Below are 26,312 nucleotides of genomic sequence, written 5' to 3'. Positions count from 1 at the left end.
GCTGTTGCTAAGACTTCTAGTACTATGTGGAACAATAATGGAGAGAGTGGGCATTCTTCATGTATTCCTGATCTTAAAGGAAAGGCTTTCAGCTTTTCCCCATTGAGAATGATGTTTGCTGTGGGTTTTCATAGATGGATTTTATGATATTGAAGAATATTCCCTCTATCCCTATACTCTGAAGAGTTTTAATCAGTAAGGGATGCTGTATTTTATCAAATGCTTTTTCTGCATCAACTGAGAGGACTATACGGTTCTTCTCTCTCCTCTTATTAATGTGTTCTATCACATTGATTGATTTGTGAATGTTGAACCACCCTTGCAGCCCAGGGATAAATCTCACTTAGTCGTGGTGGATGATCCTTTTAATGTAGTGTTGGATCCCATTAGCTAAGATTTTGTTGAGAATTTTGGCGTCCATATTCATCAGGGATATCAGTCTCAAATTCTCCTTTTTGATGGGGTCTTTGCCTGGTTTGGGGATCAAGGTAATGTTGGCCTTAATGAAGGAGTCTGGAAGCTTTCCTTCTGTTTCTGTTTTTTGAAACAGCTTCAGGAAAAGAGGTTTTATTTCTTCTTTGAATGTTTGGTAGAATACCCCAGGGAATCCATCCAGCCCTGGACTCTTGTTTCTTGGGAGGTTTTTGATCACTGCTTCAATATCGACACCGGTTATTGGCCTATTCAGGTTGTCAATTTCTTCCTGTTTCAGTCTTGGCAGTTTATAGGTTTCCAGGAAGGTACCCATTTCTTCCAGGTTGCTTAATTTATTAGCATAGAGTTATTGATAATAATTTCTAATAATTGTTTCTATTTCCTTGGTGTTAGTCATGATCTCTCCCCTTTCATTCATAATTTTATTAATTTGGGTTCTTTCTCTTTTCTTTTGGATGTCTGGCCAGTGGTTTATTGATCTTATCAATTCTTTCAAAGAACCAGCTTCTAGTTTCATTGATCTGCTCTACTGTATATCTGTTTTCTAATTCATTGATCTCTGTTTTAATCACAATTATTTCTCTTCTAATGTGGCTTAGGCATCATTTGTTGTTTTTTTCCAGTTCTTCAAAGTGTAAAGTTATTTGGTGAATTTGGGATTTTTCTATTTCTTTGAGTGAGGCTTGGATGGCTATGTATTTCTCTCTTAGGACCACCTTTGCAGTATCTCATAGGTTTTGGACTGATGTGTTTTCATTCTCACTGGTTTCCATGAATTGTTTAAGTTCTTCTTTGATTTCCTGGTTGACCCAACATTCTTGAGCAGAGCGGTCTTTAGCTTCCAAGGGTTTGAATTTCTGCCAAATTTTTTCTTGTGATTGAGTTCCAGTTTTAAGGCATTATGGTCTGAGAATATGCAGGGAATAATCTCAATCTTTTGGTATCAGTTGAGACCTGATTTGTGACCCAGTATGTTGTCTATTATGGAGAAAGTTCCATGTACACTGGAGAAGAATGAGTATTTTGTTGTTCTAGGTTGGAATGTTCTGTATATATCTATGATGTCCATTTGGTCCAGTGTGTCATTCAAAGCTCTTGTTTCCTTGTTGATTTTCTGCTTAGATGATCTGTCTATTGCTGAGACTGAAGTGTTGAGGTCTCCTACAGTTAACATATTATTATCAATATGTCTCTTTATTTTGGTTAACAGTTTGCTTAATAGTTGGCTGCTCCCATGTTGGGGGCATAGATATTTACAATTGTTAGATCTTCTTGTTGGATAGACCCTTTAAGAATGATATAGTGGCCTTCTGTGTCTCTAACTACAGTCTTTAGCTTAAAATCTAATATTTCTTATATGAGAATTGCCACCTCAGCTTTCTTTTGAGGTACGTTGGTGTGAAAGAGCGTTCTCCATCCCTTCACTTTCAGTTTGGATGTATCTTTAGGTTTAAAATGAGTCTCTTGTAGACAGTATATGGATGGGTCCTGTCTTTTCATCCAATCGGCAACCCTGTCCCATTTTATGGGAGCATTTAGGCTTTTTACGTTGAGAGTGATTATTGAAAGATATGAATTAATTGTCATCATGTTGCCTGTGAAGTCCTTCTTTCTATGGATTGTCTCTGTAAATTTCTGTTCTATTTCACTCTTGGGGTCTTTCTCCTTTTATAGAACCCCCTTAATATTTCTTGCAGGGCTGGCTTAGTGGTCACATATTCTTTCAGTTTCTGCCAGTCTTGGAAGCTCTGCATCTCTCCATCCATTCTAAATGACAGCCTTGCAGGATAAAGTATTCTTGGCTGCATGTTCTTCTCATTCAGTACCCTGAATATGTCTTGCCAGGCCTTTCTGGCTTGCCAGGTCTCTGTGGATAGGTCTGATGTTATTCTGATGTTCCTCCCTCTGTACATAAGGAATGTCTTCTCCTTAACTGCCCTTAATATGGTTTCCTTGGTTCTAAGATTTGCGAGTTTTACTATTACCTGCCAGGGTTGTTGGCCTGTTTTCCTTGATCTTGGGAGGGGTCCTCTGTGCCTCTAGGACATGAATGCTTGTTTCATTCCCCAGATTAGGGAAGTTCTCATCTACAATTTGCTCAAATATATCTTCTAGTTATCTCTCTCTCTCCACCCCCTCCAGGATTCCAATAATTCTGACATTGAAACATTTAATGGTGTCACTTATTTCTCTAATTCTGTTTTCATGGATTTTAAGCTGTTTTTTCCAGGCCTCCTTGTGTTCCCTCTTTTCTATCAGTTTGTCTTCTAGATCCCTAATTCCTTCTTCTGCCTCATTTACCCTTGCTGTTAGAGTATCTAGATTAGATTGGATCTCACTGATAACATTTTTAGGTTCTTCCAGATCAGCTCTCATTTCTGCCCCTAGAGACTCTGTATTGCCATTAAGTGTTTTCTTCATTCTAGCTATTGTCTTCATAACTGTTACCCTGAAGTCTATTTCTGACATCTTGCTTATATCCATATCCATTTGTAAATCTGTGGCAGAAGTCACAATCTCTGAGTCTTTCTTACTTTGGGAGTTCCTCCTTTCAGTCATTCTGTTGAGGGGTGGTTGAAGGAACGTACAGAGTCTAAATTATCTTTAGATGCACTTGTTTTATAGGGACATTAGGGTTGTTGGTCTCTTGTTCTTCCAGCCTTCTGGGGGAGGGGCCTTCCACGCTGTTACTCAGGCAACCCTGTTTGGGCAGTTGTCTGCCCCTGTGAGGGATGATTGGCTCAGTGAAAACCGGTTTTGGGGAGCTTTTGTTCTCTGGTGGCTTTCCCTGGTGGTTTTCTGCATCTCTTCTGAGAGTCAGAGCAGAAGTGACCATTTCCCAACCTTTGCTTCAGAACAGAGAGTTTGCAGTCTGTTCTTCAGTGAGCTCTCCAGGTCACACTGTCTCTGTTTCTGTCTGTGCTGCTAAAACCACAGTGTCCTGGGTTGTGTGCACCACAGCAGTGCTCCCAGCCCTCACTTCCAGGTCCAGGCACGTCTCTGCCCTTTGTGCTTCTAAAACTGACAGCCGCCCCCAGTTCGTACACGTACCCCCACAGCTCCAGGTGTTCATCCAAGGGGCTGCCCTAAAGACCTTTCCCTGTTGCTACCGGTCTGCAAATCTGTGCCTGGTCCCTAGAGCAGGAGGTTTTTGGTCTCCTGTGTTATTTCACCTTCCCAGCTCAAGTGCTTATGGCAGCTCCCTCCCCCTTCTGTTTATCTTCTGATATCTACCTGCAGAATCACATCTCCCTGCTTCATACCTCGAAAACAACCACCTGCGATATTCTGTTTGTAGAGATCCAGATATATCTTCTTACATCTCAGGATGATTCCATGGATGTTCGGAGTGGTCTGGTAGATATTTTGCTCAATTCAAGGGACCAGTTGAAATAGGGTCCCCTAGTCCTCTGCCATTATTTTTCTCCCCTGTATTTTGCTGTTTCAAGATGGGATGTTCTGAATATATCTGTTAAATCCACTGGTTTAATGTGCCATTCAAAGCCACTGTTTCCCTGTCAATTTTCTCTTTAGATTATCTGTCCATCAATGTAGGTGGAGTGTTAAAGTCCCTACAATTATTGTATTACTATCAATTAGTTCCTTATATTTGTTATTAGCTGTTGTATGTATTTGGGTCCTCTTATGTTGGGTGCATAAATATTTACTATTGTTATATCTTGTTGGATTATCATCTTTGTCATTATATACTGTCCTTCTTTGTCTTTTGTTACAGTCTTTGTTTTAAAGTCAATTTTGTCTGATGTAAGTATTACTACTCTGGCTTTCTTTTGGCATTCATTTGCATGATAAATATTTCTCCATCCTCTTTCAATCTGCAGGTGACTGTAGATTAAAAATGAGTCTCTTGTAGGCAACATATCAATGTTTTTTTTAATCTACTCTGTCACTCTATGTTTTTTTTTCCACTTTATTTATACATATTTAATTAAGATGGAATAGGCATAAACCAAAAAGAAAAAAAAATCAGGATAAAGTGTCACTGCCATTTTGTTTGCAGGGAGGGGTCAGGAAATGGAATTACCTGGGAAACATCCTAAGACTATCCCAAAGTAGCTAGATTACAGAATGTAAATGACAAAATTAGGTATTATTCCACTTAATCTACAAATGAATAAAGGGAGTCAAAAGTTTATCCTATTTAGTATAAGAATTTTTACCTTTAATATATACTGATTCATTTCTCAGAAAGTAATTCCGGTAACTTTTAGAAGAAAGAAATTTCCATTACACAATTGACTAGAAAATCTCAAATGCAACTAAGCAGCTATGCTATAGTTCAGTATGTACCATTAAATTGTTCTGGGCCAGTGTACATTTCAGTTTAACATAGAACTGCATTTTGGGTTTTAGAAAGGCAGCAATAGTTATATTTTGGCTTTTATTCTAGATGCTTAACAGTTAAGGCGACAGTTGAAGCATATTAAGTAAAGGCAGTTAAAATTAAACGATGATCAACACAATCTCTTGCAACCTACATACACTGTATAATGCTTACGTGGAATGAAACCAGTGTACGTGATTCGTGTTTTATAGGCGCGCACGTGCACACACACACAAACCATCAAAAGCAGTCATTCTACATGTACTATGGTAACACATTAAAAACCCAATTATACCACAGAACTAAAGTAATATGAACAGCAGTACTTGATGTAAGATAAAGGTGACTGGTTCTAACACAGAGCTAAGCCTGTATCAGTCATTCTAATCATAATGGCTTGTAAAAGCATCGGGTTTCTAGTAGAGAAACTACCCTATGAAAATCAGTAAATCTCTCCAGAGTTTCACATCTGTAAAACCAGGATAAGGCTACAATGATCTTGAAGTGTGAACAAGATATCCAATCAAAACAGTAAGATTCCCAGCCATAATGTAAGATAGAAAGGTCTTCATGCAGCATATGCTCTCTGGCTCCTAGAAAGCTTCATGTGCATAATATAAAGTTAAGTTGCCCAAGAAGTAAACTGGAGAAGTTTGGTGAAGTTTCCATTGTGCCATGACTTTCAAACCTCAGGAATGGTGTGATCCATCAGGCTTTTCATAATGCTTGGTGCCATCCGTTTGATAATATGTTCAAAGATAAAAGCAGGCATGATTGTAATAGTAACTGCAGTCTCAGATGTTGACAGTATGTCTGCAATTTGAGAATCCTTCAGCCCAATGACATTCTGCCCGTTGACTTCACAGATGTTATGTTCTGTGAGAAGACCATTTCTGGCTGCAGAACTATCTTTCACTATGGATGTTATCTTTCCATTTTTAAAGATAAAGCCAACATGTCCAGTACTATCCTTATGCATGGTAACTGTCCGTTCAAAGGGCCTGTCACGAACAGTCATAGTAATCTTCTCTCCAAAAGCCTGTTTGAGCACCTTGTGTGCTTTATCAGAGCTCCAGCCTGCACAGTTTTCCCCATTGATCTGGAGTACCTGGTCCCCAAATCTCAGACCAACCAATGAGGCTGGAGAATTTGCCTGGACCAGCTGAACAAATATACCATTATCTATTGATTTAAGCCTGAGCCCAATTTTTCCATCTTGATCCTTACACAAAATGACTTCACGAATCCCTTGCTTAATTTCTGCTCTACGAATTCCAACATCATTACCAGTTACAGGTGCCACCATATAGTTCATACTGGAAGGTCTTGTTACCAACTGCCCCTGAACTGATGCTCCAGGGACCAAGGCCATATTTGCACGGATTTCTTCTTCATTTAAACTCAGGCCCATGTACTGGGAGAGCTCCGGATACAATTTAGGATAGAGATTTCCATCTTGAGAGATGGGGGCAGAAGCTTCAGACAAAATTGCTGGGTTGGCAGGGTTTGCAGAAAAGGCAGTTTGAGCCTGAATAACTTTGTCTACCTTCAGGTCTTCAAGAGATGGGTACAGAGACATTTTTGCAGGATTTTTCTAGGCCACAAGGACCCGCTCACCGCCGTTGCCGCCGCCGCCTCCGGTAACTCACTCTATGTTTTTTGATTAGAGCATTTGGTCCATTTAATTAATTCAAAAGAATTATCAATAGATACATATTTATTGCCATTTTGTTACTTGTTTTCTTGTTTTGTGTTTTTGTTTTGTTTTGTTTTTGTTTTCTTTTCTTCTGATTCCTTCTTGCTTTCATTCACGGTTTATTGGCTCTTTTTAGTGACATACTTGGATTTTTTTTCTTTCTTTCTTTCTTTTTTTTTGCATATCTATAGCTGGGTTTTGATTTGTGTTTACCATTTGTTGTATATATATATATAATATTTTCTGCATATAGCAGTCTATATTAAGCTTATGGTCACTTAATTTGGGGCATATTCTATATTCCTTATCCCTGCATGTTTCAGATATTTGGTATCATATTTTACATCCTTTTATACTGTGAAACCCTTGAATGATTTCTGTAGATATTCTTATTTTTATTGCTTTTTGATTCCTACTTTTTATACTGTCACTTATGGTCTTTCTTCTCTACTCAAAGATTCTCCTTTAATATTTCTTCTAAGGCTGTTTTAGTGGCCATGAATTGCTTTAGTTTTTGTTTGAGAAACTCTTTATCTCTCTTTCTGTTCTGAATGATAACCATGCTAGGATAGAGTATTTTTGGCTGCAGATTTTCTTCATTTCAGCACTTTGACTATATCATGCCAAGCCCACTGATTTTTAAAATTCCTGACTTTAAGTCCTACTCATTGTAAGAACTCATGAAATCTGGCCCCTCTTGCTTTCAAAGCCAAATGTTATCAAGATTCTTCTTCCCTGTGTGGGATTCCCCAGTGTGATAGTCTGTTTCTTGTCCTTCTCCATATCACTGGCTCCCTCCCCACCATAGATAGCCATGGTCCACTTTGCTACCAAAGCATTTCTCCAACCTTCCTACCTTCTTTGATGTGGCCTCTTCTCTAACTTTAATTGTGGAATTTCTTCTGTCAGTCTTTGAGTCGTTTTCTGGATTATTTATGCTAATGTGAGTGTTATTTAGTTGTATCTATGGAATAAGGTGAGCGTAGTGTCCTCTTACTCCAACATCTTCCCAGCCTCTCTATATTTGTGATTTTACATAATCATAGACCACATGGAACATTAGAGATCATCCATTTTAATGATCTTTTTTTTCAGATGATGAGGAAAGTATCCTAAAAAGATAAATATCTTGCGCAAGATCACGAAGGTTATCTACATGAATGTAGTTCTGTAACAGCCCTTGCAAATCTGGTCTTTTACTCTTGTTATTTAAAAGTTGGATTTGTTAATACCAAAAGATAAGATACATGTAAAATATATCACTATAATTCTAATTTTCTTTACTTTTCTATAACATAGTCATAAAAATATTACATTGAGAAAATTCCATTCATTTAGTCAATATATATTATATATATAGACATGGTGCTTGGGACTGCACTGGGATGCTGGGAATGTAAGAGTTATCAAGAGTCATAATTCTTATAATCACAGAGCTTATAATTTAGTGGAAAGGCAGGTGAGTAAATAGGCATAATGAAAGTATAGTAAATGGTAATACAGGAGAAATACAGCAAACTATGGGAGCATAGAAAAGTAGTGCATAACCTAGACTGTGATGGCAGTGGAGATCAGGAAAATGTCTTTAGAAAAAGTGATTTGAAACTGAGATATGAATAGTGAATAGGAGTTAGCTAGGTGAAAAGTAGGTGGAGAACATTACAGACAGAGGGAGAGATTGTGAATGAAAGCCATGAGGTGAGAGAATGTTAGCAGATGGAATGGAAGCTTAGCATGGCTGGAAAATTTAATGCCAGTAGTTTAAGGGAAAAGATGCAGCTCAAAAAATTGGAAAGGTCTAAAAAACAAGGAAATAGGAAAAGTCTTATAAATTCTACAAAAGAGCTATGGTTTTACCCTAAGACCAGTAAAGAAAGCTTCCAAACAAGGAAGTACCATGATAAAATGTAAGATTAAATAAGATGACACTATTAAGAGAGAATGAATCAAAGAGGATGAAACTGGAGTCAGGGAGAACAGATAGCATGCTTTTTCAGTAATCTGAGCAAGAATGTTGGTGGCCTGAACTAGGGTAGTGATAGCGGAGACAGAGGGAAATGGATAAAGTCAACATAGAATTCAACAGGTAAATCCTGCTGGGCTTGGATACTGACTTGATGTATTGGAAGACAAATATGAAGAACTCATATATGACTACCAATTTTCTAACTCAATAAGCTGGGTGGATAACAATGTCATTCATTGAGATGGAGAACACCAAAGAACAAATTTGAATATAGAAGGCAAAGAGATCAATTTTAGACATATTTAAGGTGCTTATAATACATCCATGTAAATTTATATAGTAGGTCACTGGATATACAGGTCCAAAGGTCAGGGATGAAATTTGAATTGGAGATGTAGATTTGGGAGTTGTCAGAACACACACACTTTAATTGCATCAGTGAGAACAGATTGTATCATCCAGTGAGATAATATAAATTATTAGTAAAAAGGACAAAAAACAAAAAAGAACCCTGTAGAACATGGATGTGATGTTTAAGTAATGAACAGAGGAAAAGGTGCTAAATAAAGGTCCTGAAAATGAATATATATATAAAATTCCAAGATATTTATTGTCTTGGAAAACAAAGTGAGAAATTTTTTTAGGAAACACAGGTTAAAAAAATTCTCATACACTGCTGAGAAATGAAGTGAAATAAGAATTTCAAAGTACTTATCAGATTTAGGAACAAGGTTCTTAGCATCTTTAAGATGAGCAGTTGCAGTGATTCAATGGGTGTATAATCCTGATTGGCATCCATTCATCTTTTTAGTCAACAAATATATTTATTGAGTGCCTATTTTTAGCCTGGTACTGTGTTAGCTAGTGCAGATACAATAATAAACATCATCCTCATTCACATGGATTCTGCAACCTAGTGAAGGAGAAAGATATTAATAAAACAGTCATGTAAATAAATATTAAATTGTTGCTCTGACAAGAGAAAGTGTTATGTATGAGTATACATCAAATAGAGAGACTGTGACCTGAAATGTTTCTCTGTAGAAATGATATGAACTAAAATGTAACAGATGTGAATAAATCAACTAAACATAGGAAAGTGAGGCTACTGTGATGAATAAGGTTCTGGGTGGAGGAGAAAGCATTTGCAAAGACCTGGAACAGGAAGAAATATGGCATACCCATGGAATTAAAAGAAGACAAGCATAAGCAGGATATAGAGAATAAGGGGGTATGGTAAAAAAAAAAAATGAGACTAAGAGAAGAGAGGGAAGAAAAGTGCATATACATGAAAGAGAAGAAATAATCAAAGAACATGTTCTCTGAAAATGCAGAAGAAACACTAGACACTAAATATCTAGAACACTTAGGAAAGAAGAAAATAATGAGTGACGAGCCAAATAAGTCATAGAGCTGGTGATGGGATGACGGCATTCAGAAAGGGGTGCCGTCATGGGAAGAATGAAGGGGGGAAATCGGAGGGGAAGACGAACCATGAGAGACTATGGACTCTGAGAAACAAACTGAGGGTTCTAGAGGGGAGGGGGGTGGGGGGATGGGTTAGCCTGTTGATGGGTATTAAAGAGGGCACGTTCTGCATGGGGCACTGGGTGTTATACACAAACAATGAATCATGGAACACTACATCAAAAGTTAATGATGTAATGTATGGTGATTAACATAACATAATAAAAAAAAATCTGACACTGGAAGCCCTACACCAGCTTCCTAACCATGTACACCACATTCTTAGCCATGTGCGCTCCCCACCTCAGCTCTGAGTACCCATGCAGAATCCCCCACAAAAGCACTCCTCCTCTCCCTCCCTCAGAAACCCTCACCTGCCACCAGAGCCCAGGAAAGTACATGGTGAGCTCTCACCTGAGTAACTTCGCATCGAAGACGGTTTCCACATTATGGAGGACAGATGGGATGTATTTCAAAGCCACCACCTAGGTGGAAAGTGAAACCAACATGAGGGATGCCCACATCCAACTCCACATGGTAAGGAGGATACTTTACGACATGAGAGGGATCAAGGGAAAATGACCCTGAATCCCAGGCACTCCTGCAAGATTTAAGACTCCATATGCACACTGAAATATTAGCATGCACTTCTGTGATGACAAAAGTGAGCTACGACTTCATCTATCTTCAAGGAGACAGTAATGTATATGATGATCACAGACTTCAAAGTTAGACACCTGCTGTCAAATTTTGGTTTTACTCCTAGTAACCATGTCGTTTTGGACAAAACACTTAACCTCTCTGATGTTTCAATGTCCTTATCTGTAAAATAGGGAAAATAATACCTATTTTGATTGGAAAAATTAAAAATCACATAGATGAGCCATCCAGAAAAAAAAATGCTTACCATAGGGGACTGGTAAAATAAATTATGATATTTATCTACACTATTCTAGTATGTCATATTTTAAAATAATGTTGTAGAAGAGTATTTTGGATCATAGGGAACTATTTAGTATATGTTTTACATGAAAATAGCAATTTACAAAAGAATATGCATGGCATACACCCAATTAACAGAAAATAAATATTGAGGGCCACCTGGGTGGCTCAGTCGTTAAGCGTCTGCCTTTGGCTCAGGTCATGATCCCAGGGTCCTGGGATCGAGCCCCGCATCGGGCTCTCTGCTGCGCGGGAAGCCTGCTTCACCCTCTCCCACTCTCCCTGCTTGTGTTCCCTCTCTCGCTGTGTCTCTCTCCGTCAAATAAATAAGTAAAATCTTTAAAAAAAAAGAAAATAAATATTGAATACATGCAAAATAGAAAAGAATAAAAAGATACACACCAAAATATTAATTGTATATTATACATATACATATATACAGATGTAAAGATATACACATATATTGTCTGTGTGTGTATACATATATATATGTGTGTGTGTATATAATATATGTGTGTGTGTGTATTCATAGATTGAGAGAGAGAGGTAGACTAAAAGTGATTTTCATCTTTGCCCTTTTCCGGATGTTACTAATTTTCTAAATAAATATGTACAGAGGTATGGGCATCTATATATAGCAATTAGAAAAAATATTTTATAAATAAAACTGAGCTATTTCATTCAATAGTAATTCATTACATTATCAAGTTATATATAGGTTTTGTAATTTATTTGTACTTTTCTAGCTGCAGCCCCAGTGACTGGTTCATTGTAAATGATCCATAATTATTAAAATATTATAAACTAATGTTTTAAGTTTATTTCAAAATAACAGAATATTGTATGATATTTATGAAAGTTAAGAGAATAAATCCTAAGAGTTCTCATCACAAGAAAAAAATGGTATTTTATGTATATTTTTTAATCAATATGAAATTCTAGCTGCTATGTGGTAATCATTTCACCATATAAGTCAAATCATTATACTGTACACTCTAAACTTATACAGTGTTGTATGTTAATTATATCTCAATAAAACTCAATAAAATAAAAAAAATTGCTATGATAAAATAATGCAAATTATTTTTTGTCCTCCCTTTAATATCTATCCCCTTGGTAATACAGACTATCTTAATAAAGAGAAAATGTTAATAAAAAATAAATAGATGAAAAGGATTAAGAGGTATAAACCCCGAGTTATAAAATAAACAAGTCATGGGAGTGAAAAGTACAGCATAGGGAATATAGTCTATAACATTGTAATAACTTTCTACAGTAACAGTAACTACACTTATTGTGGTGAGCACTGTATAATATATGTAACTCTCACTATGTTGTACACCTGAAACTAATATAATACATGTCAACTATACTTCGATTAATGTTTTTAAAAATTATTATACAGCAAAAAAAAGAAAATAACAGCATAACTTATCCTACTGTTCAGTATATAAAATTCAAAGAAATGGTTGTAGAATTATATTTTCACTGAAAAAGTCTGAGGCTGAATCATGTGTTAATCAAAATACCTATCATGTTTTTAAGCTCTTAGTACATGCCAGACACTGATTAGTTCTTCACCCTTACAGCAGTTTGGTGAGGAAAGTTATCAATATGATTGTCACTTCATGGATGAGAAACTGAGGTCTTGCCTGCCCTACAAACCTGTACCTCTGTTGGCAAATATCACCATTTTAACTGAAAAAAAAAATCAAGTGAACCAATAAAAGAAAAAATTCATTTGGATTAATAAGTAAACACCACTTATTACATAAAAGATATTTGGTCAGTTTTTTCTGGTAGGAAAATTAATATAGCCAATGTTACAGAAATAATCACAAGCCCTGTCTCATTCCTGAAATAATTAGCAATCATTAAAAAGGTTTTTAAAGGGCAAAAGTAAAATCAAGTGAAAATTGAAAATGAAACAAATGGCACTTTTTAGCCAAAAAAGCTTTCAACAGCTGTAGATTTGGTTTAAGGATATTTGCTAATTGTGTTGCTCTTTCAACCATTATCATCACCAACTTTTATTCACACTCAGGATCAGGAAAAGTAAGCAAACTTGAAACAATATTCTTTACTACACATAAGCAAAACCCTAAACCCATTTTACTAATCCATCCCCTCTTCATACTTCCAACAAATATTTATTGATCATTTACCCTGTTCTTGGTTTCAGGACTGCCAAATGAGATGTTATTCTGACAAAATTTGATTGAAGCAATGACAACTCCAAGTAGATAATGAAGATGTAAATTAATCTTTATCATTGAGATATTTGTAAAATAATATAGTTTTAATTAATGCTGTAGAATTTGTTTCAATATCTTCTACATCCTGTCCCCCACATCAATCAACTAAATAAGAAGAAAAAAGCAAAATAAATATTTCAGCAGCAAGAGGCAACAGGTATTTTCTCGCTGTTAGATATTCTTAGCTGGTAGTATATGAAAGGGTTTGTTTGTTTTTCTTGAATTCATCAAAAGCATATAAAAATATTTTACATGCTCTTTTCAGCTGAAAAACTCAAAGGATTTACAAAATTGAATTCATCCACACAACCTTTGTAAAAGCAGGGGGAAAAAAACGAAAGAAAAATATCTATCATATTAAAACAGAACACATGCTGTAGCTGAGAAGTAGCTTCATGAATGACAGTTTTTATTCTATTTATTTACAGTTTCTATTTTAATACAGTATATCAAATTATGCTGTACTTAACCCTGATGGCAAATTAATTAATTAGAATTGTTTATTCAATAAGTAGGGGAGTTGAAATGCAGTTACGTTGGTTAGCCATTCTGGATGTCTGATGTAGGATCCAACACTGATATATCTGGTCTCTAAATACAGAATAAGAAGAGGTTACTCTCATCCCTTGTCTTACCTTAGGTTTTCCCTAAAAGCAGAGTCTGAGACAGAGATAAAGGCTAATGGAAGATGTTCAGTCTCAGAGGGAGCAAGGGACAGAGAGAGGGAAAAAGGAAGGAGAGCCCACATAAGGTGATGTGGAAAACTGTAAAATTCTATTCTGAACATCCACTGACTTCTTTGCTTTCTGATACCAAGAGACTCACTCACTCCTTTAAATCCCCTCTTTTGGGCGCCTGGGTGGCTCAGATGGTTAAGCGTCTGCCTTCGGCTCAGGTCGTGATCCCGGAGTCCTGGGATCGAGTCCCGCATCGGGCTCCCTGCTCCTTGGGAGCCTGCTTCTCCCTCTGCCTCTCTCTCTCTCATGAATAAATAAATAAAATCTTTAAAAAAAAAAAAATAAATAAATAAATAAATAAATACCCTCTTTTAACATGAACAGACATTTTTCCAAAGAAGACATCCAAATGGCCAACAGACACATGAAAAAGTGCTCAGCATTGCTCAGCATCAGGGAAATCCAAATCAAAACCTCAATGAGATACCACCTCACACCAGTCAGAATGGCTAAAATTAATAAGTCAGGAAACAACAGATGTTGGCGGGGATGCTGAGAAAGGGGAACCCTCCTACACTGTTGGTGGGAATGCAAGCTGGTGTAGCCTCTCTGGAAAAGAGTATGGAGGTTCCTCAAAAAGTTGAAAATAGAGCTACCATATGACTCAGCAATTGCACTACTGGGTATTCACCCCAAAGATACAAATGTAGGGATCTGAAGGGGTACATGCACCTCAATGTTTATAGCAGCAGTGTCCACAATAGCCAAACTGTGGAAAGAGCCAAGATGTCCATCGACAGATGAATGGATAAAGAAGATGTGAATATACACAGTGGAATATTATGCAGCCATTAAAAGGAATGAAATCTTGCCATTTGCAACAACGTGGATGGAACTGGAGGGTATTATGCTGAGTGAAATAAGTCAATCAGAGAAAGACATGTATCATATGACCTCAATGATATGAGGAATTCTTAATCTCGGGAAACAAACAGGGTTGCTGGAATGGTGGGGGGTGAGAGGGATGGGGTGGCTGGGTGATAGGCATTGGGGAGGGTATGTGCTATGGTGAGTGCTGTGAAGTGTGTAAGACTGTTGAATCACAGACCTGTACCTCTGAAACAAACAATACATTATATGTTAAAAAAAAAAAAGAAGATAGCAGGAAGGGGAAAATGAAGGGGGGAAATCAGAGGGGGAGATGAACCATGAGAGACTATGGACTCTGAGAAACAAACTGAGGGTTCTAGAGGGGAGGGGGGTGGGGGGATGGGTTAGCCTGGTGATGGGTATTAAAAGGGGCACGTACTGGGTGTTATATGCAAACAATGAATCATGGAACACTACATCAAAAAACTAATGATGTATGGTGATTAACATAACATAATAAAAATAATAATAATAATAATAAATAAATCCCTTCTTTTAGTCAAAACTTTCAAGACCAGAGTTTAATGGCCTGAAATGGGCCACATTCACAAAGAAAAACAACTTCTATTGGCAAGATTTAGACACCTGCCTGACCAAATCAGGCCACTTCTCATGGAATTGCACTCTGCTATTTTTGTCTCTTCTTTCCCTGTAAAACCCTCTTTCTGAGTTCCCAGACCCAATTCCATCAGAGGGGGGCTCCTCCACACAGTACCAAGCAATTTTCGGATACCAACAGGATGTCCAAGAATTCAACTCAGTTGTGACACTATCTACCCAGAGATAGCATCAGATACCACAAAGTTAAGGGCTCAGTCCTGAAAGACTGTCCTCCACCCCATACTTCAGATGGCAGTTGCAAGCCCCAGGCTATTTCCTGTGCTTCTGACTGACTGGTTATAGATTGGAGGTTCCAACGAGCTCCTTCTTAAGTTCTTTTCATTTCCTAGAGTGGCTCACAGAACTCAGGGAAACAATTACTTACATTTACCAGTTTATAAAAGGATATGATAGAAAATACAAATCAATGACCAGATGAAGAGATATATATAGGGTGAGTTTTGTGGGAAGGCCACAGAGCTTCCCTGCTCTCTCTTAGAGCACACAATTCTCTTTAAATCTCATTGTGTTCACCAACTCTAAAGCTCTCCAAACCCAGTCTTCTTGGGTTTTTATGGAGGCTTCCCTGCATAGCCATGATTGAGTAAATCATTGGTCATTGGCTAATTCAACTTCCAACCCAGGTGGTAAGACGGTGGGACTAAATGTTCCAGCACTCTAATCACATGGTTAGTCTTCCCGGCAACGAGCCCCCACTCTTGGATGGAGACCAAAAGTTACTTTCATTAACATAACAAAAGAAACCTTTATTGCCCTTATGGCAGGGAATTCCAATGGTTTTAGGAGCTGTGAGCCAATACATAAAAGAAATATATTTTGGTTATCTGAATGACCAAATGTATATTCCTTATAACTCATAATATCACGACCCATATCATTCCTCATGTTCAGGGAGACATTTCCTTTGTCTCCCTATTGCAACTGCCTGAATAAAGTATCAATTACCTTGCAGTTTGCTTGTTGGGATTTTTTTTTTTACATTCAACAGTTGTTGCCCACGATTACAGGATGAGTGCCTGATCTTGAAGAGAACTTCTGGGGATAAACATTTTTACTTCATGAGTCAAGAGTTGGCCTGCAGGGCTTTAATTCCCTCAGATAACTGGGTGGTGCAAGTGTGTATGAACAGGTTTCAACAAATGCTGAGACAGAGTGGTGACTGGACTCAGGTCCCCTCAGCTCTGAACACAAAATTCAGCATTCTTTGGCTGCCTCCATAAGGAAAAAAAAAAAGCTAAGACTCTATGCCTCTTGAGTAGTGTATCTTGTAGGAATGCAGAAGGAGGATGCTTACTGAAAGGAGAATGCTTACTACAAAAACTAGTGAAGACTGGGCCAAACCAGTCTGCACCAAGCTGAACCATAATGCTGAACTTTCACTGACTTTTTCCCCCATTATAATACTAAAAATCATGTCCAGGAGTGGAGATTGAACATGCTAATTAGACATGCAAGGCATGAAGAAGCATGACCTTTCAGTGCACAGGTGCTAATAAATCCCCACCTCTATATGCTTAGATGTCACCCTCTTCCATGTCCCCAAATTTCCATGTCCCCAAAATTTCAGTTTCAATTTCCTATTATCCATCCACCACCTCCTATTTTTTTCATTTTATATCTTAAAATACCTTAACCTGAGACTTCCATTCCATTACTCTTATTTTATTTGTTTCTCACTCCTTTCAATTTCTCTCTCCCCTTAGCCATTTTAAATCCATAACCAATTAATAATGTCATTGACTTGAATATAGCATAGGGTAATACTCCCTGATCTCTCTCACACCCTCTTCCTCTTATGGCAAAGATGTAACTATGTGAACACTGAGTAATGTATAGAATTGTTGAATCACTGTATTGTATACCTGAAAGTAATATAACACTATATATTAACTATGCTAATATTAAAATAAAAACTTTTTAAAACTTAAGGAAGTGTAACTACCTATATCCACTGCTATAGATTGAACTGTCCCCCAAAATTCATATGTTGAAGCCTTAACCCCCAAAGTGACTGTATTTGGAGATAGTATCTTTAGGAGGTGAAAGTTAAATGAAGTCATAAGGATGAGGCCTTAATCCAATAGGACTGGCGACCTTTAAAGAAGAGGAAGAAAGAGTCTCGTGCTAGTGCTTGCTCTTGCTCTCTCTCACGCTCAGAGTAAAGACCATATGAAGATAAAGTGGCTATCTATAAGCCAGAAAGAGACAAGAGACTCCTTACTAAAAACTGGACCTACTGGACCTTGATCTGGTACTTACAGGCTTCAGAACTGTGAGAAAATAAATTTGTTGTTTAAGCCACCCAGCCAGTGATATTTTGTTATGGTAGCTTGAGCAGACTAATATACCAATTCTTTGCCTACTCTGCATCTGCACGTTTTTAAAGAAGATTTTATTTATTTATTTGAGAGAGAGAGAGGGAGAGAGAGAGAGCACAAGTGGGATGAGAGGCCGAGGCAGAAGCAGACTCCCCACTGAGCAGGGAGCCCGATGTAGGGCTTGATCCCAGGACTCCAGGATCATGACCTGAGCCAAAGGCAGATACTCAACTGACAGCCACCCAGGTGCCCTATGCATCTGCACTTTTGCAGCTGAACTTGGCTAAAGAAAAATATCCAATCATACTAACTAGCTCTCTCTAAATTCCTGACCATTAATCTCAAGTACACTCTTAGTGATGCATGTCAATCATAATAAACTTCCCAACTTTAATTTGTCCCACTGTTTTAAATGAATTCACACCTTATCTCTCAAACTCTTAAAACTTTACTATTCATTCTCATGAGAGCTGATGACTTTGCTTCTTCATTATTGAGAAAGTCAAAGCAACCAGAAAAGAATTTCCACAGATCCCACCAAAGCTATATCTACCAGTATTTGCAACCATATTCTTAGCCTTCCCACTTGCTAGCACAGATGAAATATCCATGTTATTATCTACAGACTCTCCCTCCTCTTGTGTACCAGATCACATACTCTTTCTCCCCTCTCAAGGGGATCTTTCCAACAGTTCTCTTCTACATCATTTATTTTTTCCTCTCTCTCCTAAATCATTCCATCAGCATACAAGCATGTTTTTATTTCTCCCATCTTAAAAAAAAAAAAAAAACCTTTGGGGTGCCTAGGTGGCTCAGTTGGTTAAGTGTCTGACTCGATTTCAGCTCAGATAATGATCTCATTGCCATGAGATTAAGCCTTGTGTTAAGCTCCATGCTGGGCATGGAACCTGCTTAAGATTCTCTCTTTCCCACTCCCTCTGCCCCCCCCAACCCACTCGCTCACTCTCTCCCAAAAAACTTTTAAAAATAAAGTCTATAAAAAAACACTTTAGCCCCCATCTCCTCACTAAATAATGGTCCATTGATTTGCTCCCCCTTTCAGTAAAACTCTTTAAAGAGTTGTTTATACATTGCTATTTCCAATTCCTCTCTTTCCATTCTCTCTTAAACCCACTCTATTTCAGCTTTCACCTCCCTGCTACTATGCTGAAAGTGCTCAGGTTCATCAATGACCTCCATGTTGTTAATTTCAGCAGTCAATTCCCAGTCCTCAGATTACTTGCTCTAACACAGTGATTCTCAAACAGAGGCGGTTTTGCAACCCGGTTGCTAAATGTCTCCAGATATTTAGCAATGTCTGGAGACAATTTGACTGTCACAACTTAAGGGAAACTTCTTTAAGTTCGGAGAGTCTCCTCTCTTCTCATGGATTGAAATGCCATCTATGTGCTGTTAACTTCCAAAGTTGTATTTTTGTCAATCCTTTCTCCAGATTTCTGTACTGGTTTTCTGTACAGATCTCTCTACAATTGCCTATTCATACCTCCACTTGATATCTAATAGGCATTTCAAAACCTATGGTCAAAATGAAATTCCTTACCTTCCTCTGCAAACCTGCTCTTCCCATAGTCTTCTCTATCTTAAAAAATGGAAATTCTTTTCTTCTAGTGCCTTAGGCCCAAAATCATAGTTATCCTTGACATCTCTTTTTCTCTCATACCCAATATCCAATCTCTCATCTGTGCTTACCTTCACAATATATCAAAATGTGACAACTTACTACTACTTTTGCTTCCCTGTTTCAAGCCATCATCACCTCTCATCTGCATAGCTGAAATATTATCTTAATTGTGGTCTCTCTGTTTCTACTATTTTTTCTACTAGAGTAGAAGTGATCTTTTCAAAAGTCATGTTATGCTACTTTTCTGTTTAAAACCTAATAGCTCTCCATTTGACCTAGTGTAAAAATCAAAGTACTTATGATTGCCTACAAGGTCCTATATGAATTCTTTGTTCTTTACCTCTTTGACCTCGTCTCCTGCCACTCTCTCCCTCATTCACTCTGCTCAAGTTGAAATGAGCTCCTGCTGGGCACTTGGGTGTTTCAGTTGGTTAAGTGCTTGCCTTCAGCTCAGGTCATGATCCCAGGGTCCCTGAATCGAGTCCCACATCAGGCCCCTTGCTCAGTGGAGAGCCTACTCCTCCCTCAACCTGCTGATCCCACTTGTGCTCTCTCTCTCTTTGACAAATAAATAAATAAATAAAATCTTTAAAAAGAAAAAAAATGCGCTCCTGCTGTTCATCACATCCACCAGGAGTATTCTTTCTTTAGGGCCTTTGTGATGTAATACTGTCCCTTAGCTAGCCACATACTTTCTACCTCATTCCCTTCAAGTGTTTGATCAAATATCACTTTTTCAATGAAGCCTACCAAAATCACCCAATTGTAAATATACAATTCCCACCAATATTCACACACCCTATAGCTCTTACTGCACTCTATTTTCCCCCAATGCAATTATCACTTTCTAACATATGGTATGATTTTCATATTACTTATTGCCTATTGTCTTCTCCCCTGAGAGCAGAAATCATTGTTTGTTTTGTTCATTGCCATAATCAAGTGCTTAGAAGAATGTTTAGCACATAAGATGTACCAAAACAATATTTGTTAAATGAATGAATTTTGACTAGAGGGAGATTTGGTGACAATTTCTACCACTAGCTAGCTTTCCAACAAATTAATTTTTGATGGCAGTAGAAAATTTCTTTCTGAGATTTTTTTCCCCCTATTCCTTTCATAGGAATTGTAATTAGTTCAAAAAGTCTGTATTTTAAACCAAAATTCAACTCTCTGTGTATGATGATTCCATGCATCAATTTTGCTCCTTTTGGGTTTGGGTGTTTCATTCTTTTTTGCCGACTCCCAACTGCTTTAAAATTTGAGAAGCATCAAGTTTTTATGTTTCTTTTGCAGTTTATGATACAGAATATACTTATTAAATTCATTTGCATACCTAATTAGTTTTGAAGGTGCACTTTAGCTCTAGTTCTGCTATCCCTGCCCCACCCTCATTCTGACCTTATTTTTTTAGAGAGAAGAAACCAGGTTTCTACACCTAAGGTTTCTTTGCAATATGCTCATCCTTTTCCTTTCTTAATCAGAATATCGAAAAACCTTTGCTTGTTCTCATACATTAAGAATGAAAGAAAATCTTGGAAAGCACATTCCAGGACTCCAGATACTGAGCAACTTCCATAGACAGTTTCATTTGGCTCTTGAGAGAGGGCAACTGACTACATTCAATGGTCTGAATCCCATCTTTCCAATTAAAGTGTTTTTTTTGCATCAAATATTAAAGATAATTCATGTAGTTACTTAGCAAACTCCTAACATTTTATTTTTGACCTGACTCATTTCTAGATACTTCTTATAGGTGCCAACTTCCTTGCCTATTTTTTGGCTTTTCTCTTCTAAAGATTTAAATAAAAATTAATGGGACATAGTAAAATTTAAACAAAGATACACAGTCATTTCTTCCCAATGGATAAGCCAACTAGGACTGTAAGCCTAAGAATTGAAAAGCTAAATGACTTATTGAGGTCTTATATGGAACTTACAATAGAACCAAACATGAAGTAGGTGTCCTAAATCTCAAGGCTTGGGATGGCACTACAGGTCTGTTAGATTGGTACACAAAGAACATTTGCATTTCCTGCCAACCTGTGCTTTGAAGTTTTGTCTTTTCTGACTGTTTGCTTGTTTATTTTTATGTTTGCTTTCCTTTGTATAAAGATATTATTAAAATCAAATGCATTCTGGTGACATAGGTTTTATATTATGTTAAACTTTAAATTCTTGGGGTTTATGATATGATATAAGTTTTCTATGTATTGGCAGAAAGCATTGTAGAGTTAGTGTTCTAAATTTCTTCCTGTCTTGACATGAAAGGAAGCCGTATGAAAACATTATGCATTGGCAGTATCTGTCTAAGATCTACAACTGACCAAACCTGGGCCAGTGTCAGTTTACTGTAGTCACTACTTTTGTGTAGTACATTCACTAGTAGTGAGTTATTCTGTTTGCCACTGCCAACTGATATTCCCTCTGTTTTCCAACCTGAATCCAGATTGCTTGAGTTTAGAATTGGCAGTCAAAAACAGGCTTATTCATATACATGTGTTTTTTGCTGACAGTAATTAAGAATTTCACTCAGCTTTCAATTTCTGAGATATGTGGGTGGGAAAGGCAACAGCAAAATAGTCAAGGGAACTGGAGGATCACTGGAAATTGGTGACACATTGGATGTGGGTGGTAGTCACTTGTAGAAAGTAAAACAGGAAGTGCCTCCTGAGTCACTGGGCTAACTATCAAGATGTATTATGTTTACAAACAAATAGTAAGATAATGGCAAACTTGTAATTTATTTTCCTACTGCAATATAAACAAGATAGAACTAATTTTAATTGTTCCATTTCTGGCCTCTCTCTGGATATTTAATGGTCATTTTTCAGGCATTTTAACATCCCAGTTGCAGTTTCATGAGAAACTAGCTTTGATTAAGAGAATTTCTGAATACTTTGAACTGAAATGGAAGTCAGAAATTATTTTGCCCATCCCTCTGATTTATACAGATAGAAGACTGAGGCACAGGGACTTAAAGGACCGGCCCAATCTATACATCAAATTAGAGACAGAATAGAATCTAGAGGTCTTGACACACATTTACTGTGTTTTCTTCTACACTGCATTGCCTGACCAAGAAATTATTAATAATTTTGAAGTCTTTTTTTCAGGCACTGAAAATATTTATCAGCTAACCTTGTAGGTATATTTGAGTTATGATATTCAGTTACTTGCAAAATCCTTTTTAGATATCACTACAATGTGATTGGTAAATATTATGAGTGGTGCAACTTCTATTTGTACCAAATAGTAACCATGGAAAATTTTCTCCACTGATAAGGTTTATGATATATTAACCTAAAAGTTCAAAATGGCTATTAAAATAACAGTATCTGTAAGTCATTTGTATTTGTTTTTCCTAAGCAGTCTACAAAAAGATTTGCTAGACACTGTTAAAGGAACATCCATAAGACTTCTCATGGATGAAATCAACTGACCTCACTAGTTTGAAGACTCCATCAGGGATCACACCAAAGTGCAAAGGGTTCTACATTGTTGTACCACATCAATGGTACAACAGGTAGCTGATTTACTTGTCACCAATTAGAGCAATAGCCCTGACTTTCTTTAATCCACTCTCCATATTCTTGTTCTACATTGCAATTAATACTTGCAAGAAACTGAAGTGAAGACAGGAAAATAAGCCCAAGTAAATCACATTTAATCAGCTTTCAATTTTTGCTTGCCATTTATTACTTTATCCCTCCCATCCCTCACAGCTTCCCAGGACCACATTTGAAATAATACCTGTGGTTGCTTCTTTCTATGGTTTATGATCTATTGGCAGCCTGTATAGAAGCACATTGTTCTGTTCTACCATTTTCCCAGTGGGCAGTACTACTCAATAGTGATGGGGAACTGTAATGACACTGCATCAAAAGTCACTAAAATATAAACATGACATGAACTTCTTCATTGCATGAAGTTGGATTCCTTTATGCATTTACCTGCATCTTTTTGTATGTAGCAGTGATGGAAAATGTTAACCCCCTGCTTTCCAAACCTACTCAAATATGATTTGAATCTAAATGCTCTTTGGAGACACACACTTTAATACAAGTGTATTCTAGGACTTAAAGCACAGTCACTCTTTATATGTATGCAATCTCCCTTCTAAGCACTTCCTATCAGAGGAGATTTAAAGCAGATGGAAATTATTCAATGTAGTTATGAATTGAAAGCTCATAAGTTAGCTGTTCTCCAAATATTCAGAACACCTGGGCCACTTCAGAATTGCTGAAGTAGACAATGGCACTTATAAAGAGATTACAGCATCATCTTATTCCAAATGGTATTTTTGTCTTTAGTGATCATGAGGGATACCAGCACTTCTCAGTGCTTAATTGGTTTTCTCCCCTGAGTTTAATTAAACTCACCCTAAGCTAGGAAAACCCCAAGGCTGCTGCTTAAGGGTGAGAAGCCCCAGTGTTTCCAGCTTTGAATACACTATAATAAGGAATCAATTGTACTGTTTGATTAACTGAATAGGCAACAATTTTATATTTTTAGACAGCAACTTTGTTACATAATCAATAGCATTCTAAAAATTCCTCTATTACAGATGAAAAAGCATCATTTTTATAGATATCCAAGATTTTAGAAAATATTTGATTTTCAGGCTCCAGTGCATATGTTCACTGCCTAGCAATGCATCATTTATATTATGCCCAATTATAAAGCCTCATTATTTACTATTATGGCATTATCTAGGTATCATTTACATAATTTTAAAAGAATCTCAGCTTTGTTATTTGTTTCATTTAGTGGTATGGCAAAGATCAAGTTCTTAAGTATTCCAGACATAACTCAATTCCCATCTGCTTACTCAACCCTTTATTGGAAGGTCATCTGAATTGACTGAGTCAGTTGCACCTGAACCTAGAAAGAGTTTTCTGTCTTTTCTGGGATAAGTCAGCCCTCAGTTTTAATATTGTACCTATACCTAGGGAAGGACAATAGAAGCATGAATAGAAGCATATATCTTTACCACAGGTATCAGAGTTATATAGTGCTGGAAGCCATTCCTACCAGCAAACATAAATTAAATACTGAGTCAGAAAAAGGGACAGAATAGAAACCTATCTAATGTGCTCCCACACTACCTACATATAAAAGATTGAAACTCTAAAGTAGCATTTCAAGAATGAAGGTGTCCTGTCTGTATATTTTCTTAATAATAAGGGCTAATATTTCTTTGGGACTTAATATGCATTAGGCATTCTTTTGGGCACTTTACATGTATTAGCTAGTTTAATCTTTACAACAGTTTTATGAAGTAAAGAATATTATTATCCCCACCATTTAGATACAGAAACAAGCATAAAAATGTAAAGTAATACACCTAAGGTCATATGGTTAAGAAGTGATGGGCCCCAGAAGGGAAACCCTGGCAATCTGATGCCAACGCTTCTGCTCTTAACTACCATATTATAGTGAGACACAGAGTTAACAGCTGAACAAATCTCAGTATACTGACTTGCAAAGAAAAGTGAAAGATTACAGTTAAGCTCAACAACCCTGAAGATTAAAAATCTATTCTAAGAACATGATTAATAATGTTTTAATAACCCAATTAGAATTCAAGAAAATGTCCCCAGAAGCCATATATGCTGAAGACTGAGTTAATGTTCTCATTATGTACAGTTCTCCCAAGAACATGACTGGGAAAAGACACTACTGAATCAAAATTGAAGACCAGGTTAATCTTGTCAAAAATTAATTTCAAATAATTTATACATTCAGCAAATATATAGTTGGCTACTCACTATGTGCTAGGTACTGAGCTAGGCAGTAAGACTTGCATTCCTCTCTTCTGAAAGGAAAACAAAATCACCCATTAGAAGTGCAAGTTGAAACAGAATAAAAATGCAGCATGGGAAATAAAGCATTAGGTTCTGTCAGAGTTATTAAAAGGATTAAAACCTGGTGGCTGCCTTTAGAAAGCTTTTATTTTAAGTAAGGAGATAAGGCATGGCCATGAAAAACTAACTAGTTTAATTTCATGAAAATGTCAAGTATCTATATAAGCAGTAAATACTGTGGAAATCTGAAATAAATATGAAATCATTATGAGCTGGAGAAGAGGTCTTAAATGTTAATTTACATGCAAAAACCTGGGGATTTTGTGAAAATGCAGATTCCAATTTTGTAGGTCTGAGGAGGGGGAGCCAAGAGTCTACATTTCTAACAAACTCCCTAGCAACGTCTTTGTTAATCCACAGATTACATTTGGAGTGAGTGAGAGCCAAAAAGATTAGAAAAATATTCATAAAGAAGGGGAGGTTTGAGCTCAATTTTGAAGGGTGGGTAGGATATATGTAGAGCAATAAGGAGAGAACAGTGGCAGTGGCACTCAAGAACAGTATCAGATTAGATCAGAGAATTTATGTTGCCAAATACTAGGCCACAGTGGTGGAAAATAGATTAGGACTAGATCTTGGGGAGTGGGGCAGACAAAAGAAATGCATTCCAGGTTCAGAAATTTGAGCCTAGAGAGATAAGGAATGACAAATGATATTGTTTTAGATTTTTTTTTAAAAATCTATAAAATTAACAACAAAAGTTTCTACCTAATTTGAATATCTGGCCTCAATTTATTTCCTTTAAAATGGTTTGAATTTATTTGCCTCTTACAGCATTGAGTTCTTACTTTATAGAAATGTACATAACATAAAACATCTAAATACTAATTTTGTAAAAATTAGTAAAATTGATCCATCATTATATTGTTTAAAAAACCATGTGAATTGTCATTGTAGAGATAGTGGCCTACTGAAAGATGATTTGGAGAATTAATCTATTTATAATGCTTCATTGATGCATTTCCTGAAATTCCTATAAGCAATATTTTCTTTTCTTTTAGTTGTTGTAGCCTTCTGCTTCAAATGAGACCTTACCTAACTATGGTTGAAATAGTTTATTGAGAAGGAATTACACAAATAAAGCTTAAAAGAAATGAAGAGCACTGATGTAAAGATGATATAAGTGATTGACTGTCACAGAGCCTGAGAGG

At 36.9% G+C, this 26,312-nt stretch overlaps 1 protein-coding gene across 1 annotated transcript; it reads right to left on the bottom strand.

The window, feature by feature from the left end:
- Window positions 1-4,365: 4,365 nt before the first annotated feature.
- LOC112827750 (syntenin-1) lies at window positions 4,366-6,421 on the bottom strand. The gene has a single exon (XM_025876544.2). The coding sequence runs from the start codon at window positions 6,357-6,359 to the stop codon at window positions 5,463-5,465; it is 897 nt and encodes a 298-aa protein (XP_025732329.1). The 5' UTR covers window positions 6,360-6,421; the 3' UTR covers window positions 4,366-5,462.
- Between the last annotated feature and the right edge of the window lie 19,891 nt (window positions 6,422-26,312).

Source organism: Callorhinus ursinus, unplaced genomic scaffold (genome assembly GCF_003265705.2).
Source record: "Callorhinus ursinus isolate GAN/ISIS: 27379988/994484 unplaced genomic scaffold, GSC_fseal_2.0 scaffold67, whole genome shotgun sequence".
In the NCBI taxonomy this organism is placed as follows: Eukaryota; Metazoa; Chordata; class Mammalia; order Carnivora; family Otariidae; genus Callorhinus; species Callorhinus ursinus.
The sequence above is the reverse complement of the archived record's forward strand: the minus strand, read 5'-3'. Positions and strand labels throughout refer to the sequence as shown.